Below are 19,888 nucleotides of genomic sequence, written 5' to 3'. Positions count from 1 at the left end.
GATGTCGTACCTGAAATCAATCAAAAAAAAATCTCCTTTTGATTTTTAATGTCTTCCAGAGACCTGGAAGAAATGTAATCCTGCCACGTGTAGCACACGCTCCACATGGCGAGGGTATCAAACTGATGTGGTGGAAGAGGGAGAAGGAGAGAGAGGGACGGATGAATGGAGGGGATCTGCTGAGAGCAGAGACAGACTGGGAGGTGAAACTGAAAGCAGATGGCAGAGCTGGCACCTGTCGTACACTGAAATCTGTTTGGAGCCGTTTTCCACATGTCTTTTTTTTTTTCCCTTTCGTTCTGCGTGGTATGCCAAAAAACGACACTCAGGTTTTAACCCTTTGTGACCATGCCTTCCCGGAGCTTTTCGCTCATAATGGGATGCCCCACCCCTACAAAACCCCTCTCAAATCCTTCCACTCTGTCTCGCCCTCGCCGTGTAAGCAAACAGAGGGGGCATTCAGCCCAGGAGAGAGTGTCGTTAAAGCGTTAATCTGCGGCCCACATGCTGCACAACGGCCCGCAGACCCGACAAAACGAGCGAGCACACACAGGCAACTTCCTCTGTGGGGTCGTCGCAGCCGCCCATCTTACCTTTCACCTCCTTGCCCACCTCTGCTTTTAACATTGTAACATTTACCATCCCTGGAAACTTCAGTTTTGGCCCCACAAGGATGGTGGAACCCTGCAGTGTGAGCAAAATCTCTACATTTACCACACACACACACACACACACACACACACACGACAGGGTGAACACGGCACACATTGGCAGAGGGAGCTGGTTCGTTCCAGGTGGTTGCCTATATAAGTTGGGATCAGTTTGAACCCTCTTCACAACAGCCTCACAGACACTTTTACTTATCAGAGCCCGTGTTCTGCTAATCGCATATGCTTGAGAACGGTGCCAGTAGGTTTGTTTGTTAATGCAAGTTTGGAGGCAGAAATTCAGCAGAGCAAACACTGCATAGCAAGATTTTTACTGTCATAGTTTCCCCTCTAATCCGGAGAGCTTGGGCCTGAGTAACGGCGATGTTCAGTATCTGCGGCTGCTTTTATGACACATTTTGACAGAAGCTGCATTTTAAAAGCTTTTGATTGTGATTTATTCATTTCATATAGGGACGGTGCATCTAGCAGGAGGATCAAAACAACATTGTGTAGCTAAATTGGAAGATTTAGCTGTGTAGTTTATATATATATGTAACAGCTCACATTAATATCAACTATCGTTCCCCTGCCAATTATAAGAAGCATTTATTTATTCATGTATTGGCTACAACCCTTGTGATCATCACGCTATATTACTCTTGTCTGTGTTCTTTGTTTCAATAGATGAAATATGAATGACTCAAAACAAAACAGCAGATGGATAAACAGTGGCAGGTACAACAGGACCGACAATCCCAGGGAAGATTTAAACATATGGACACTGCTGACCCAGTGGCCAGGATAAATGTTGGCAGATGTTTCTGCAAACCACCACAGCTACATCGAGGCATCCGTCCTGCTGTCCGTGCCGGGTTCGAGTTAGACAAGAAGGCTAAAATCAGCCTACCGAACGGCAATTTGAGTGCAGCACTTTATTTTCATTTTATTTTTGAACAGGTTTTTTTAAATTCTTTTTTCCCCTTGGAAGATATTTAAATTAGAGCAGCATAAACAAATTCATTAATAGATGATAAATGCACATTTTAAATATTAAACCCAACCAAAATGTAATATTCAATTAATACTATCAATATTTAATATTTAATATTGTGTGGAAGCCACGTTTAGCTAATTCATTCAGATAAGATGAGTTTTGTTATAAAACAAAAGCTCTACAAGGACGTTAATGAATATTAATCATCATCTCTCCAAATGAATAAACATTTAGCTATGTTACCCGTGTAAAAGCCTGTCTCATAGTCCGCCTCCTCTCTTTATTATTATTTTTCTCATCACTGTTGGTCTAGAGTCATGCTTCTCTCTATCTTTCCTTCTTTCTTTCTATTATGAGATCTTCTACAGTTTGTGACAATAAAAGAGAACACGTTAAACAGAAAATTTCAGTTTTTCTCATGGAAAAGGTTGGAAAGCCTGAATTTTTTTTTACAACTTTATCAAATTGCTAGACAAAAATATATAGTTTGAAAAGCTTAAAACATGAAGCAAAAATAATAATAATAAATACTCAAATGATAAGAAAGATAAATGGAAATACTTATTTGGATAATATTAGTACTGGTAGTTTCATTGCATTCATTGATTAAATAAGGAGCAAACAAAAATGAAAATAAAGATAAATTGAGCCTTTCTGTGACACTGACTATAATATCACTGGAGCTTGGTTCAGTTTCATTTGTTATAGCTCAATCACTGGAAAAATGTTGGCTCCTGAAGGACACTGTCACATAAAAGTTTAGCTCCAGATGATTAAGTCATGGGCTTTTTAAGGAAACATTCTTAAACACGTTTCCAAAGTGTTTGAAAACCGTATTGTCCCGTTGCGATGCCTGCAGTTCTACACTCTGGCCGGTAGAGAGCACCAGAGGACCCAGGTGTCGGCTCTTCAGGCTCATGGTCAGGCCATCGAAGGTCGGAACTCATCCACCTGTCACATTTACTTCTCCCTGCGCTCCTCAGCACCCCCCACCCCACCCCCCTTTAAAAAAAATAAAATAAAAAAACCTTTGCAGCCCGAAAATGGCTCCTTTCCTTCCCTCCTTTCACTTTCCTGGATATTTTTTTTTCCTTCCCAGGGGAACCACAAATTGTGTCCAGATTTTCACACATAGTAACTTAGTGTTTTGGGCTATTTGGAACTGAAACAATTACAAACAAACCCGTATTATACCCCCTTCTCTACTAATGGACCTGAGTAGAGGAGACAAGAAAATAAAGCATTTCAGTTTCCTGCCTCGGGTTATTTTTGAGCGCAGGCTCATTTTCTAATCACGCTGGCTGCTCTGTAAGCATGCCCTGCGTGTTTCTCAGTAATTTTCCACCTTCAGTGAAACTCTGCATGCATCACTGCACAAAAATACACTCCATCCCATTCTTGGTTTGGTGACCCTTGACATCACAGTGCTTTTAGTGTATGTGGATGATGTGTGTGTGCATGTGTGTGGATGGAAAGCTTGTATTCCATTGCAGCCTGGCGCTGTCCACTGTAAGATTTGAGCTTCTTGCTGGTACTGTCCAGAGGTTGTTGCCATGCAACTCAATGTGGCACATACACGCTCACACATGCATACACAAGCTCCAACAATAGTCTGCTTTATGAGGTGCCCACTGATGCCATGGTAACCTCCTCATTCTGGGCAAGATGGGCAGAGTGGTGTGCCAAAAAAATGCCATGGTTCCTTCTCCCCCCCTTTTTTTCAAACCACGTTGCCCAGAAACCTTTTGAAACTTAATAAGTGAAAACCAGTGAGCAGACAAATTACGACAGAAGTGGGTGAGGGAGGGCTGGTGAGGGAGAATGGGTCAACTTTGGGGTTTTAGAGTATCCTGCTCTCCAAACTTAAAGATTATAGTGGAAAACCAGGAATTTGCAGAAGCACTGACCTAGAAATTACCAACATAAAGTGACTTGCACAACAAGCTGCGATACGTGAGGAACTTTTCTAGGCTCTGCACTGGAGCTGCACCACTCTGGCGGAGCCGTGTGGGCCCTTTGACCCGTGGTGTGAGGAGAGAATGTGCTGCAGTTACATAACACAGCGGCGGTGGAACTGGAGGCCGAGGAGGGTCCCTGTGTTTAAAGTCAAAGAGCTCAGATGAAGAGAAAAGAAAAAAAAAACTAAATACCAGGGGGAAAAAAATGATTTCTCAAAAGATTGGAAGCAGCAGGACCAACCATCAATAAACGCAAATTGCTTTCAGAACAGCAGAGTACATGACTTCAAAACAATAATAATCCTAATGAATTATGTAACATTAAACGATTAACTCAAATTTACAGAAGTCACGGAAGAGTGCACTTCTTGAGTCTGATGAAATTCATTTTCGGAAAACAAAACAAGAACATACATATTTGGGGGAAAAAAGCGAGAGAGAAAGACACAGCTACATCTGTGTAATGTGTGAGTGGGTCCTGAGGGTGTGTGAGCATTATTCAAACTCTGTCCATTATACTGGTGGGTCACCTAGGCAGCGTGCCCAGTCCCTGCTTTCAGGCTCTGCTGAGGCCAGCTGGGATTAGGAGGAGGACAGAATCATGGGTGGATGGATGGATGGATGGATGGATGGATGGATGGATGGATGATGGATGGATGGATGGATGGATGGATGGATGGATGGATGGATGGATGGATGGATGGATGGATGGATGGATGGATGGATGGATGGATGGATGGATGGATGGATGGATGGATGGAAGGTCAATCTAATCGAATGTGGTCAAATTCCGTTAAAACGGAGACTGGTGCCAAGCCCGACCGTCTAAGCAGGCAATCACGCTCTTAACTGGCCCTGTAATTGCCACTCTTCCCACACCTCCTCCCGCACCCACCGCGGTCACCATGGCACATGTGGAGCCCAGAGGCAGAGCGCGCCACTCGACGGCAGGATCCCCATTTGGGAATACAGGCGATGTTAATGGCGCCCTCCTGCACGAACCTGTAATGAAGCCCATTGCATAAACACGCAGGTCGTCTGGTCCACAGGCTGGTAGACAGACAGAATGACAAAGAGACAGAGACAGCGGCATAATGTGCCGGCAGACGAGATGATCAAATGGATTCAGCACATCAGATAAAACGTGTCTGTTCCGTTGGACGTCACCGAGATCTCAAAACAAAAGGCCAAATTTGATTTTTCTCTCAGACATTTCTCTTTCTTTTCTGTAATAAGAAGAGCTAAATCAAATCCACAATAATGCCGTCCTCATGTGAAATGACTAACTGTTTATACCACAGAGGAAAATGACTTTCCTTTGTTTTTATTATGTTCATTAGCAACAGATTTCCCTCTGCTTTGCATGCGTGGAGCAAGCAGCAGAGAATCGCTGTGTCTGCTGATCTGAGGAGTCCCGAAAACTGTTTAATGGAGGAATTTCTCACCCAAAAAAGAAACAAAAAGCACATTTTTAATTACTTTAAACCATAAAATTTGTGCAACACACATGGGGCACATTCAGATGCATAAATCTTGCCCAGGGGAGTTTGCTTTGTGTTCTAATTTTATGTGAAAACACACAGTATATCATAAGTTCGAACATTTTTCCTGACTTTTAAAGACACGCACAGAGCACCGTTGCAGAGCTGTGATGCTAAACTGAGTAGCATTGCTGTTTTATTATTACAGTATTTACTGAAATGATCAATACTTCACCAAAACACGACAATGTCGTGACCCGAGAGAAAGGCGGCAGTTAACATTGAAGCATCAGATGGCATCTAAAAATACTTTTATGGATTTTTAGCAGTTTCCGATGTAGAAAAACACAACAGGATCTCCAGGTCTTTTCTCTTTTATTTAAATATGATAAGAAATACTCTCTCATGAAATGAACCTTGTTTTATTAGTGGAATAACCAGTTATGACAGCCCACTTATTTGGGAAGATTCTGCTTTTATTATTTGCATGCATCACAATTCTACATGACCAGTACACCCTCTTTTAGTCGATGATGTCTTTATGATATGCCCGTCCTTGTTGTCTTATTTGCATTATAAATCTCAAGTTGTTCTCGCGTGAACTCCCATTTTGTGTGTGTGTGTGAGCATTGGCTCTGTGGACATCTTAAAGACGGTGAAATGGAGCGATAGGACTGAACCCTATCAGTGCAGAGAGCAGTTGAATAAAAGGGTTTAAATTCACCTGAGCAGCTTTGGCTTTTTGCTTTTTTTCCCTTTGGCTTGTCCACTGTCCAACGGAGGCTCTGCAGCCGCCTGGCTCGCACATCTGAGCTTGGCCTGGGGCCTTCCTGGATAATGTATATCAGTGCCGAGCATGGCCCGTAGACATGACATGCTGACCGCCATTGTGCCGTGAGAAGATATGGCAGTTAGCGGCCGAGCGCGAGCCGCCAAAACACGCACGCAAAACACGCGCGACCTCCTGCGTTTCGGCAGAGCTGCGGTGGCTCGGTAGCTCTGCAGCGCGCCAGCCGGAGCTGTTGGACTGGCACAGCGTGAGGCACAGCTGCTTGGAGAGGGTTCTGTGGCATTTCTGTGCCCCCCCACCTCTGCTTCCAAACACACACACCAGAGCATACATACAGTATATACCCACACATACACACGTCCTCTCCATCATTCACACTGCGGCAGCATCCCGCTAACAGACAGTCCCCGACTCCAGCCGCGATTTATATATCTCAATATTTAACCGCAGGTCCGGGAAGAGGATCGTGGCGCGGCGGAGGCAACGTGGCGGCGTGCGGAATGGCATGGGAAAGGCAGAGTGACCCCGGGCGCAGGTGGCAGCTGTGTTATGACCTCTCTGCCAGGTCGTGGTGGATGGTAGGACGTATTCTCCCACTCTCCCGCTCTCTCTCTCTCTCTCTCTCTCTTTCTCTCCCTCCAGCAATTTGTCCATCTCTTGATCTGTCTTTGTCTCTCTCTTCCTCTCGCTCTGCGTTGCAGGACGTGGCGTCCTGTGGACGTGTTGCGTGTTTTTCGCATGCGTGCGCATGAAGAGTACGATGTTCAGCTGAGCATGCGTACGAGGAAAGCTGTTCCTCGCTCTTGACATTGTTGTCATCTGAGTCACTTTTCTCAGTTGTGTGTACCAGTGTATTACTTTTAATGGGACAGTCCCTGTAGACAGTACACACATGCTGCACTCTGCTTTACCGCATATATATGAAGAATTTACTGAGGTTTAATGCTGAATTCTAATGACAAGTTAATTTGGGTGACTGACTGCATCATAACTATGTGGGGCTCGTCCCACGAGATGATGGTTTTTAATTACAACCTCTTTTGGCCACCAGAGGAAATGAATAAGGTCAGCAGTTAACACACTTCTTCAGAACTCTTGTAGTAAACCCTGATGATCATGAAGTGGCAAAACGACCGCAAACCTGAGGCTTTATCGTTTGTCATCACACTCACCATTCAGGTCTGCAAATCCGCACTCTTGTGCGAGACCGATGATCTGGCTTCAACTTGCTCGTAGCGGGGTTGCGTGGTCTTACCGGTGACCTTCTCTGCAGCAGAAACTTCCCCAATTTGGATCGAAATAGGAATCTAATTTATTCCAGATTCCGCATATTGACAACATCAATCATCCGGCCTCTGAGTAGCACTCGCGTTACCCCCCCCCCCCCCCCCCCCCCCCCCCCCCCCCATGTTTGGCTGCCGGTGTTGATCACAGAGACGTCTCGAGGCCTGACACAGTTTGTAAACCCGAGGGCTCCTCTCAGCGCCAGCCTGCTGCGCTCACTGCTATGTAGGGCAAAGTCAGACCCCTTTGCCTTGGGTGGGAGTGATGCTGGGGGGGGGGGGGGGGGGGACAGAGAGGAGAGTTGGTGCGGGGATGTCAGCCAGCAATGGGGCCCCATGCGGGGATGTGTGACACAGGAGATGGACAGCGGGGCGGAGAAGGTGGGGAGGTTATAGGGTGCTACTGAGGTGGTCGGGGCACAGGCTGGGCACATGGCTGGTAAAGGAGCAACATGTCAGTCTGGGCTCAGCCTGGGGGGGGGGGATTATTCAGCTTTTAAAGCAGACAGATCCTTCATTCCTAAAATGTCTCTTCCCCCCCCGCTTTTTGTATTGTTGAAATTGTTGTGGGACCCAGACGGGGCCGTGGTGCAGCGGGTTCACGAATGCAGGGACGTACGATGGGTCGATCGGTCTGTAAGCGACTGCCAGCCTTTGTCTTTATAGTGATTCATTCAGCAATTACTGAGCGCTCACGTCTGTCTCGTTCTCTTCGCTGGGCTGGACAACATCTCTGTGACATCATCAGAGCAGCGGGCTACATTATTTCAGATTTTAACACGTGATTTATTTTGAATGAAAGCTAATCATGTGGACACGTTTGACCCTAACTTCCTCTCCTAGTTCCAGAGTGAATGGTTAACTGGCTGGACTGCTCAGGAGACGTCAGAGGCAGATGATATAATGGCTGTGGAGACATCTCCTAGTTTTTGACTCAAAAAGCTTCCAGATGGTCCAAGCTGTGTTCACATGTTGCCCTGATGAAGAGTTTTTCCACTCAAGCACGTCGGGTTTCAGGGGAAGCACATCTTTCATGCGTTAGCAAAGATGCACTGAGTTGGGGTCAACCAAAAAAAAAAAAAAAGGCAGGCAAATACGGTCATTAATCTGTTCAATTGAGTGATCACTAGACATTAAAGGGATTTATTATGTGGATCCACAGACAGCCTGGGTATCTGCGTGCCACGTTGATGCTCTTCTCCCTCTCTGTCAAAGGTTTTTGTTGTCTCGGGCTCCTCTAGCTCCCACCCCTCACTGTTCCTTTGGTCTGTCTCCCTCTCCATCACCACAGACAGGCAGTCCCTCCCATCAGTACCCGGTGCCCTCAGTCTGGCTTGCTCCCTTCCGTTTCAGCCACATGACCCCACAGTCACCCCGCTTCCTTCTGTCTGGCTGGCTCCGCTTCACCCAGATGCCCCCCAACCACTGCCCAATGCTGCACCATCCTTGGTCTACCTCTGTGATGTCTCTCTTTCTCCTACTCTTCTCTCTCTCTCTCTCTCTCTTTTTCTCGCGCTGTTCCACCGCACAGATGCCTGGCTCGCTTTGCAACAGCTGTCTCGCCATGTGCCACCACCAAGTGTTGCCTCCAATTGCAGGGCAGAGCAGGGGGGGTGGGGGTGCGGAGGGGGGGGGTCTTCTGGTGACGGTGGCGGGTAGTTAGGGGGTGGCGGGCGCGGCTAGTTATGAATATTCATGTTTCCCTTTACCAAAGAGAAAATGGCACCACAGAGGGAAGGCTCCACCCATGCAAAAGATGGAGGGAGCAGACGGGAGGGAAGGATGGAGGGAACAGGGATGAGGAAGAGCAGAGCCAGTGGCAAGGATCCATGCCCCCCCCACCCCCCTCGCCTCCAAAAAAAAGCCTCCTTCGACATGTGAAAGAGGGTATCCTGTGAGGGCATGAGAGTGACTGCTGGACATATAGGAATGAAAAAAGGGAACATTGAGTGCTTTGAAATGTTTTACCTTCAAAATCGAGAGTTCATTTATTCGGTGGTGCTTCTGGTACAGCGATGCCTGTAGAACCGAGGTGGCTGTGTAGCTTTCTTTGTTCAAAGTCAACTTATGTGCAGCTGCTAAAGCTCAGTCTTGTCAACACTGAGGCTCACTGACACGGACAAAAGTGCCTCTTCACCTCTTTCCCTCCATCAACAAAGTGAAACCGATTAGCAGGTATTGCATTAGCGTCCATAAAGCTGCTCACCCAATTGTGGAAGCAGGTCAGCGATCAGTCATTATGTGCTACAATAAACCAGGTTTATTAACAAATATAAACTTGAGTATACAACAGTGTGAATGAATATAACTTTAATTGTATTTTATGTAGCCTCCCAACAGATTTTACCTGTAGCACTAACGGAAGAACCGGTACAATTTATTTATAAGATTTATATATTTTTGAAGTTTTGAAGTTGATAATCAACAGTTGGAGATGATTTTACGGCTATATTAAGATTATGTAGGGCCCCTATGATGTCACAAAAATTTCAAGTGCTACTTTTAGCCTCATTGGTAAAAGCCTGTGATGTGTCGCTGACGCCATAGTGGGGCACCGACCTCTGGCCCCACTGACCCACTCAGTGGTGGTCCTACTGTATGTCTTCATCACGATTTACATGTACGCTGTATGTATCTGTTCTCCCCTCTCTCCACCTTTATCTCCCCCTTTTCCTCCTTCTTTATCCAGCCGGCCATCAGCAGGAGCCTGGTCCATTTGAGCCTGGTCCTGCTCAAGGTTTCTTCCTGTTAAAGGGATTTTATTTCCTTGCCAATACTGCTTGTTTATGGGTCAGGCCCTGGGCTCCTGAAAAACATCCAGAGACAATCTTGATTGTGACAGATGCTTTATAAATGAAGCTGAGTTGACCTGAATTAGAAATAGTCTGTCAATATAAACCCCAAGTCGATCAACTCTATAGAGTTCTAAAGCACTTTGTCTTTACAGAAACACACACCCTGAGGTTGACAGCCGGTAACCGGTAGTAGGTTTTTCTCTGGTGTGTTAGTTACTAGCTGCTGCCAGCTGCTTTGTAGATCTGCTGTTTGTTAGCCTCCCATGCTAACATGTCGGCCCAGCCCCATCCGGCCATCGTTCTTTTGTATTTACAGATTTGGAGCTGTTGCTCCCTCTGCCCGGGACTCTCTGCTCCGTTCATCCTCAGGGGGACAGCGATAGTTATTCACGTAATAATCGGACCAGAAGGCAATGCTCCCAGCAGCCACTTGCCTGCTGAAACAGAGCAAAGACACAAAAGAAAAGGACGTGTGAAAAAGCAACAACGGGAGGTGTGAGAAATGATGTATGAGGAGCAAACTGAGCGGATGAATGACGATGAAGTGTGACCGCCGAGGGGTCCTGGATGAGTGAGTAAAGCGAAGGATGCAGGGGATAGACAGAGGAAGACGGGAGTGAGAAGACAGCCCAAAGAAATAAACAGTTGGGGTGGGGGTGGGGGGTGAGTTGGAGGAAGGGAGGGGGGGTCAGATCTAAGCACACGCAGGCTCTGGTGCCCCTTCCTCTTACTTTCATGGAGAGCCAGGAAAAGAGATTATAGCGACCCTGTTTTCTCCTGTGGGGGGAGCAGGAGGGGGATGGGGGGACGGAGGGGCCAGACTCTCTGCCCGCAGACCCCCCCCCCCACAGATCGCATCACCAAGCTCCATTCTGTGAAGAGAGGAGTGTGCACACTAGTTAACAGCATGACAGTTAAATGCAATGTGATATCCATTTTTACCAAAAAATATATAATTTGAGTGTGTGTGTGTGTGTGTGTGTGTGTGTGTGTGTTGTGTGTGTGTGTGTGTGTGTGTGTGTGTGTGTGTGTGTGTGTGTGCTTTTGAAGGATGCTGTGGGGTTTTGGGGTCTAAAAACACCTGTACTTGTGAGGTGCAATAGGAGTTAAACATAGTTATCGAACTCAAAACCTGGCGTGAATGACATATAGACCTCTGTGGACTGAATACTACATTTTTATCAATGGTTAAATCCAATATTCACCATTTTCCTTATTACTCTCAGCAACTGCTGGCAAGAAATTACTTTGACTGCTTTTTGCAGGAATTTGTCACATTGAAAACATTTGCAGCTAAATGTGATTAAAAGAAATTTTAAAAATAAAATCAGAATTCTCGGGCCAAAAAGTTTCCATATTCTTGTCTTAAACACAATTATGAGGAAAATTTTCGCCAAAGTCTGTGTTGAAGTAAAAAGTACATGCACTTAGTTACATTCCACCACTTGGCACCATGACCTTGATGCTAATCCAGGGTTGAGTTTTAGTCCATCACAGCCGAGCAGCCACCTTTCTCACTCCATCACATTCACAAGCGCGCACCGTGGGTTTACAACACAATCATACACTCCAGCTCTCTTTTCTTTCCCACAACATGTGCAAACAGGCACTTAATCAGACCTATAAACCTCCTTGCTGGTTGGAGATAAGCGGTGAGCTGGTAGTCCGGCCCTCCTGAGAGCAGCGCTCCTGTAGCAGTGCCGTGGAGCTGCCTGATAAGACAGGGGAGTGAGGGATACCCTCGGAGAACCACGCACGAGCACTCTCTCTCCCTCACACACACACACACGCACACCCACACACACACAGAGGACATGCGAGCAGTTCCTCCACCGAGCCAATCAGAGGTTCACAAAGCCCGAGGCTCCACCAATCGGCCTCCTCCATCAGGTGTTGTTAATCTCAGCGCTTGGCTTCAGGGTGCAGCTGCTGTTTGGGTCTTGTGGCTGAACAGATTTTTAAACAGTGATCAAGGTGCAGAATCCAGTTAAACATACTTGCTCACTGCTTACCGCTCCATAACAGGGCCTATTTAAGGAAACGCTTTGCTTATCAGTTGATTAAACATTTACATTTGAGGAACGTGAGTGGGAGCCCTAATCATAATGAGCAGCGCTCACTAACCTTGATGTACAAAGAGCCAACACACATTCTTTAGGTAATTTAGCAGCGTTTCTAATCTGGACTGCACCTGTATCACAGACGCCTTCGGGATTCGTCTATATGCTGTGAAATATGGATATATTGTTTTAGAAAACACACCCGATGTCTCCAAAGGAAGGGAACGAGTGATCAAAGCTAGAACTTTTCTCAGTACTTATGGAGTCAGAAAACTAGATGTATTCACTTCAACAGGAATCCTACAAACAAGAGACCAGATCTCCATTCGTGATGGGTATTTCCATGATAAAATGGAAGATGATTTTGAAATGTTTTGGTGAGATGATTGTAAATGGGATCAGAGCGCCTGGTACAGTCAAAGTCCAGACACAAATACACGAATAATGGCCTTTTTTTGTCACTGCTGTTGTTTTTATGCATTTTTAAAACCTCACTGGATGGATTTTCTTGAGAATTTCTCACAAAAGTCAACCTTTTAGGTGATGGAGCCGCAATTCTTTTAGGAGGAGGGTAACCAAGGGTGCAAAACTCAAAGTCCAGAGCGTTGCCACTAAACAAAAGTCATTTTTAGTGAATAACGTCAGAACTACGACGTGGACCGATGCAAATTCAAACCACATGTTTTGTGGGTTAAGAAATTTGAATATCCCATGAACTGGGAGCACTGTTTACTGACATGAGGGAGAGTTCCAGCCTTGTGTGTGCTGGTCAGTGACACATCCTGGCTCTCATCAAGCAGTCCCTCAGAATCTGCATGTCGAGTTTCCTGTAAGCAAACTGCATCTTTACAAATCTAGTACTATAATAAGCATAGTGATACAACTTTTAAATAAAGAATAAGCTGAAACGGGGCTCAGACTTCAGCCTTTGAATATTTTTTTTAGCCATTAATTGGAAACTGTTTGATTTTAATACTTATTTCCCTTATTTCCTATTGGGTTTTTACACATTAGCTTTATTCTATAGGGACTGGTTGGTGGATTGTTTATGGTGTTCACATCTTCTTAATGCGGCACTCCTATAAACTCAGTTTTCTCTGCTCATTTCCTCTAAACCTCCTGTGTTTATTTTGCTGGTGTGTGCGCGCGCGCATGTGTGTTACACCTCAGCACCCTATACTCTGGCCTCACTAACCAACGCGGCACCTCCTGCAAGCTGGCGCAGGTCAAATGCGCCCTAATTCAAACCGAATGATATGAGAGACGGACCGGTTCCACTGGCCGTGCCAAGGTCAGCATTCCTCCACAGGCCGTTGCCTAGTGGAACTTTTGTTCTACGGTTTGTGTAAACCTCCATTGAGAGACGGTATAGGAGTGAGAGAACGAAGGCCAAAGAAAATGAGATTTTAAAAGAGTCGGAGTGCAGATACGTCGGCGCAAAACCTGGAACGGAACCTGTTGGAAAACGTCAGTGCGCACCACATTACAGCAGTGCGTGGTGGACCGTCTGGTTGTCCGTCAGCGTATCTGGGCCACTACGAACGCATTAGAGCTTTTGGAGACGCAATTAGATGCGCTGGCCTAGTTTAGGGTCAGTGATTTGACGCCTTGATCCTCCGTCCGTTATTGCGCCAAATGCTTAAAATCTGACCATGTCGGATTGATCACCGCGTCAAATGCACATCCGCTAATTCCCCTTTTAAAAAAATATTTCACTATACTTATTAAAATAATATAAAAACGGCAAATCGTTTGCATTTCGACAGTGATCAGTTTAATCAAATCTATTGCACACACATACAATTTAAGAGAGCAGATTTATAAGGTCAAACAGCAGGTCAAATCCAAACTAAACTGGACACACTCAGAAAAATTAAATGGCATTATTAATAACTTACAAGAGAAGCCCCCGTTCAACAGCAGCTGCATTAAGACGCGCTGGTTAAGTCATTCAAAAGTCACTTTAAAATATGACTAAGATGCTGAGAAGGACCCGGGCCCAAGGAGCCCTGTGCTGCAGAGTCTGCCTGCAGGCCGCCCATGCAAGGCCACGCAGTAGGACAAGAAATATTCATAAGGTTGGTTTTTTAAAAACAGAGAAAGGTCTGAAATTTGACAGATGTTTTACGTTAAATTCGTTGTATTTAATAAAGTGTAAATGTAAGTTAAATTCATAAACGGGGCTTTAGTGTTGGTTTTAATTTAAGAACTAAAATTCAGTGAGATATCAGTTGGCTGTGCTTTGTCTTAAATTGTCTTGTGATACAAAAGCTATTTTCAGCATTTGAAATTCCAAATAAAAAAACACATTAATCAGATTTGTCATATAATTTCGTTTTTACAGTTATCATTATAATCTCATTGTACAGGTACTGGTGTTATTAAAAGTTCCATTTTGGTAGAGATACATTTACATTTGTCCTTACATTTTACCTAAATAAAATTTCTTAACAAAATGGCAAAATAGCTTTATGCTTGGTTGATTGGGTCTTAAATAAATACCAAAATATGTGTTCAGAAATGTAAAATGAACGTGTCAGCTTTCACCTGGATCGTTTAAAAAACAACAACAACATATATGTTTTATTAAAATAAACATAGTGGCTGCAGGAATTTCATAATCAGCATTATTTGGAAATTTTGGCATTGATGAATTAAAACATTTAAAGATTTAAAGCTCACTCCCTCTCCATCTCCTCCCCTCCCTGGAATATCCCGCCATTCTTTAAATAAAACCACGGCAATTCCCATATTCAGGAGCAAAGGGGGGAAAAGAAAAATACAACCTTTGAAATCATTTAAAAATCATTGAGAATGTTATGAATATTATATGTTTTCGGAACAAAAGAGCTGAGAGCTTCATCTTATCGCGCCTTTCATGTGAATGTGATGAGGCCTGTGGGGGGAAATGGCAATCTGAAAGAAAAAGTGATACATTCCATTTCTCATATTATTGCTAATATTGTGATCTCCTTATCTAAACCCACATTGGGGGGAAATAAAGCAGCGTGTGCTCACTTTTACCTGACAGAGTTGTATTCGAATTTCAGTTGGTGGATGTGTTTGCTGGCCGGTTGGAGTCCACGGCCTTTTCACACATCTTTCATTTAGGGCTAATTTACCTGCCTCGTGCATGTGACACCTTCACAGTATATTTTTTATTGGGGGTGGGGGTGGGGGGGTGTTATCATATGGCCTAACTAGCCATCCCCTCAGCCGAACCTCCGCTCGCACCCGCCCTCTCCGTCGGCCCCGAGTTGCCCCATACACTTTTTTGCCGGTGAGAGCTACTAATCCCCTGCGCCTACGGTTTACTCTGAGCCCGTATTTAATTCCTCTAAACCCCCAGCTGCCGCCCTGGTTACTCACTGAACACGACAGCCTGTGAATCGCTCTGGTTATTAATAATTCACCAGCCGTGCGCTCCGCTTCTCCGGCCGCAGGACACCCGCGCGTCCCCCACTGATGCGTGCGTGAAGCCACGCGGTGTTTTTCACCTCTAGCATTTTCATTTTTTGGGGGGTGGGGGGTGCTGCAGGGGAGGGCGATACGCACTTTTCACCTCCTTGTTACCGCGACTGGCATCGACGTCCCGTCTGACGCATCGCCGCACGCCGGGTTTTTGCCCCCGGTCTCTCCGCAACTTTCTCCGAGAGCCGATGAACAGGTGGGGGGAAAGGGACCTCCGCGTTTTCTGAGTAGGACTAAATAATAATAATAATAATCGGAGCCTCCACGTGGGGAAGCGGCGTCCACTCTGCGGGACTCGAGGGCAACAGCTGAGCGGGTGAACGGGACGCGTAAGCGGAGATCGCGCTACTCACTGTCGCTGCGCAGCCGGACTGGCGCTCGGTCAGCCGGGGATCACACGCTGTCTGTGTCCGTGGCGACCCGGTGGACATTACAGCACCAGGGCGGACTGTGGCGAGACAGAGACAGGCAGACGAGGCGAGAGAGTAGCGCACAACAGACGCGCACACGGATTTCATGGAAATAATTACTGGATTATTCGACTCCGTTCTCAATTGATCTGGCTGACGATTACTCACAGACAAAATAAAAATGTTTACCGGGCAGCAGGCCGTGCATTAGGGTTCTTTTGCTTCCGGTACAAGGCCCAGTTGAAGAACTAGAAGACGCCGAGCAGCTCTCTCTCTCTCACCCACACACTTTTTTTTGGAAGACGAACTTTTTTGGAGAGGGGAAAATGGGTCTCTGAGAGTCTTGGCACATTTCCCTGCAACCACAATGGTACGTGCTATGTAAACCAATAATTAGCTCATGTGTACAGGCAGTATTCGGATTCAGTGTATGGCACAGAGAAAGCAAATATCAGTTACACTGTTGCTGTAATACAAACCTGTCACCAGCGAGTCCCTCATGTCCTACCTGTCCGTGTTTGCTGTTATTCACAGTGCCTGTTAGAGTTTAAGGGAAGGTTTAAATGCGTTGCTTTGTGAAAACATCTATTTTTATTGTTGGTATAATAATTCCACTTTGCAAAAATGTTTTTTCCACCCAGTTCAGACGCTGCTGCCGTCTCCCCTTTATATCCACATGGAGAGTATGACTCTTTGGCCGCAGCGGTCTCTAATGTTGGCCTATTTTTAGCCATATGATAGGCGCTATCGCATGTCATAGAGCCGATGCAGCTCATCAAGACACGTCATTAAGTGCATCTTAAAGGTTGCAGCGTGACACGGAAAAGTTGACCAGACTTTCGAAGTTTGTTGTAGGGGAGACGTTGTTCACATTTTCCGTATTTTTAGTTTGGGGTTTTTGTGTGTGTGTGTGTGCGTGCGTAATTTCGCCAAGCGCTTTGGGGGCAGCTTTGGGTCGTTTACACTGTTACACAACAGAGTAAAAGTTTGTATACCTATGAGTTTCACTCAGTGACAGAATTCTTTTAGAAAGAAACCCTGCGATCGTGATGTGGTTGGAGTGGCCAATCTCTGTTATATCTATTTCCTCCCCCTTTTTGAACGCTTCTCCCAGGACGTTTGCTGGAAACTGTCAAGTGTTTTCCTGTGCTCCACGCGAACACAAGAATGCAGCACTTGTAGCTTTCAACATCAGTCAGAAGAAGTCTATTTTGTGCAGAATTTCTGATATTCAGCCTAGTTTATGCATCGTTGACCCTTGGATATTCTCAGATTTGGCATGAAATGAGTCAAGTCAGGCAGTAGTTATGGGAACCTCCCACATACAACCTTGAAGCTGCTTTAGATACCAGGAAGGGAATCGTATTTGCACATGAATATGGAAGATTATTAGTATGAATAATTATTTGTTTACCAGCATCCTAGCTGACATGGCAGCTGCCCAAGACACTCATCAGTAAAAATGATAGAGAATTCAGGACAAGCTTCACATGGGATTATCACTACTTGTTATTCTCCTACTTTTAGAAGCAACACACCTCCTCATTTTATCTATTTTCTTTCAGGGGAAAAAAGCGCTATATTACAATTTTCTGCCAAGTTTTCTAGTTGCATGTTAGTGAGAGTGCACTGGAGGCATCTGTCAATCAGCGTCAGAGATCCATTAGCTTCCCCCGAGGCTGATGCTCTCTCTCTGACACAAATAAACACTTCAAATACTTTCTATCTGTAGGACTAATAGGGTTTTGATTTACTTTCCTCAGAGACCTGTGCTGGAAAGCAAAATAAATATGTTTCATTTGGTTCTAAATCATATAGTTTCTACACCCTATGAGAAGCAACAACAACCACAGTGTAGATCCAAGACCTGCTGTTTGGTGACTGACGGGAAGTACAGTAAAAGTCTGCAGTAGTGTGTGTGTGTGTGTGTGTGTGTGTGTGTGTGTGTGTGTATGTGTGTGTGTGTGTGAGGGAGAGAGAGAGAGAGATCAAACAGTCTTGTGTGATTTCCCACTTGGCTGTTGCTGCCAGTGATGTCATCCTCTCACTGTACACCAAATATCATGCTGTGATATTTGACAATTGCCCAGAAAAATAAATACGTCTTCAAGCAGCCCGTCGTATATACTCACCGTGTGATATTTCATCTTTGGCTGTATAGTTTTCAGGACGGAATTTCTGATGAATGCTCAGGCGATGCACGCAGACCACCACAATCTGGGTGTGCATGACATCGCTGAAAGACAGGGGAAGTCAAGCAAGATCAGAGCTCTTTTCTGACGTCGTTTTCATGCAACGTCGGCACCAACAGGGTAGCATTTCCCATGAAAAAAAACTTTATATCGGCCTCCTTAAATATAGCAGAGGTACAAGCCAAAGTTTTGCTAAACTACTAAGAGAAGATGTGAAATGCAATATCACTGTGTAAAGATTTGAGGATAATCCCGATGTAACTATGAAATCATCAAGTGCTAGCCTTGAATAATCTGTTTGCAGCGTTCATTCCATCATTTCACTACACTGACAGTTACGTCGCTGATTGTCTGCACGCTTAAAAATTAGGGTCCCTAAGATCCCTGGTTCCACCAAAAAAAAACATCTCCTCCTGATAAACTCCTTAACGTTTTCTACTTTTTCTTTGTGATCATTTTGAAAGAATTAAAGAGAAGTATAGTTCTTCATAGAACTCGTGATAAAGGACGAAACCTTGGGTCTAAGGGAACCTGAAAACCTGGTTACAATTTAAATCAATCATGGGGAGGCATTGCCAAGAGGTGAGAGAAGGGAAGTGAAAATGTTGCTGGTTTGAATCCCCCTGCTGATGTCACCGCCCTGGGTCCATGGACTGTAACCACAGTTGCTGCTCTTCAGGGATGAGTTAAAGACAGAGAAGTATTTTAATATATTTAGTGAAATAAACCCCCATGAGGATTTTAGAGCAGATCCTACATTTGTTAATTGTCAAGGCTTGGTGAGCTCTTTGGTTCTTGGATGGGTGGACATGTTCTAGCTGGGTCAAGGGTGAAAAAGATCCAGGGCTGAATGATCATAGACAACAATAAATCCTAGCAGCATCAGGCACACGACAGTGACTCAAGGTCCTTTCTCTGCTTGTTTACTGGTTGCTTACTGGTTGTTCTATTAAGCTACAACGGAACTCAACTTAATTGTCCGTGTAAATGTACCGACAAGGGTTGAGAAACAGGATAGTCGGCACCGAGCTGGTTGATTCAGATTACTAAAACAGATGTCGGGTGATCTAATTCAGCGTAACAGTCGTTTTAACATCAAGCAAAGTGACCAGAATTTACCAGGACCATTTTTATTTCTGTAACCTCCAATTCAAACGACTTCATTACAGAATAATAATAATCAGGAGCCTGAACTTAGTCTCAACAGGCTCTGACTGATCGCAGTCGTACCTCCTGAAACCGATTTCTAATCGCGCCTCGATTAGTCTTTCATTGAACCCCCGTGTTAATGATTTCCAGAAGACACGCGGCAACAGCAGCCGTAATTTAACTCTCCTCAACTGAAGGTGTTAGTATCATCTGCCTTCTGAGTTTAATTTCATGGAGAAAAAAAAAAATCACAACAATACGTGTCTTTTCTCTCATCACTCTGCTCTTTAGGGCCCTAATGAGGAATTAGAGCCAATAGCATTATTCATTAAACAGAGCTCGCCAGCTATTTATCATTGTAACAATATTAGCATATTTGTATAAAATTTAAACTTTTTTCCCCTAGAATTCGTAACCAGGTTTAGCATATTTAATGACCTGGCATCGAACACCTCATACCAAAATGAATGCTAAAACAGAACCAGTGGCAAGCCCCAGAAACATACTAAAAATCCTTAATAAACACGCACGCACGCTCCTCTAATTACGTCCCCCCCTGCTCCCTGTCTCATTCCTCACCTCCTGAGATCCAGGTGTAAAATATCACATTTTCCCAGCATTTCTCCCTGAGGTGGTGCTGGCTTGGACTCATACA

The 19,888-nt window shown here is 45.0% G+C and overlaps 1 protein-coding gene and 1 long non-coding RNA gene across 8 annotated transcripts in view; one reads left to right on the top strand and one right to left on the bottom strand.

Moving 5' to 3' along the window:
• Window positions 1-6,358: 6,358 nt before the first annotated feature.
• nfixb (nuclear factor I/Xb) overlaps window positions 6,359-19,888 on the top strand; it is a 114,357-nt gene continuing 100,827 nt past the window's right edge. For 4 of the 6 annotated variants that reach the window (XM_057015811.1, XM_057015796.1, XM_057015792.1 and 1 more), the window contains exon 1: window positions 15,972-16,262. In XM_057015811.1, coding sequence (XP_056871791.1) covers window positions 16,260-16,262 — 3 coding nt within the window. In that variant the 5' untranslated portion in view covers window positions 15,972-16,259. Of the gene's footprint in view, window positions 6,452-15,971; window positions 16,263-19,888 lie in introns of those variants that run through there. The other 2 variants (XM_057015793.1, XM_057015803.1) reach the window with 2 other exon arrangements.
• Window positions 9,394-15,974, bottom strand: LOC130515515 (uncharacterized). Of its 2 annotated transcripts, XR_008947200.1 has the most exons (5): window positions 15,836-15,930; window positions 11,572-14,927; window positions 10,683-10,823; window positions 10,114-10,388; window positions 9,394-9,962 (listed from the first exon to the last, which is right to left on the bottom strand). It is a non-coding gene; the product is annotated as an uncharacterized LOC130515515 (long non-coding RNA). The 2 variants fall into 2 exon arrangements; XR_008947199.1 differs by lacking the exon at window positions 11,572-14,927 and having other exon boundaries at window positions 15,836-15,974.

Source organism: Takifugu flavidus, chromosome 18 (genome assembly GCF_003711565.1).
Source record: "Takifugu flavidus isolate HTHZ2018 chromosome 18, ASM371156v2, whole genome shotgun sequence".
Lineage (NCBI taxonomy): Eukaryota > Metazoa > Chordata > Actinopteri > Tetraodontiformes > Tetraodontidae > Takifugu > Takifugu flavidus.
This window is presented reverse-complemented; position numbering and strand designations above follow the sequence as displayed.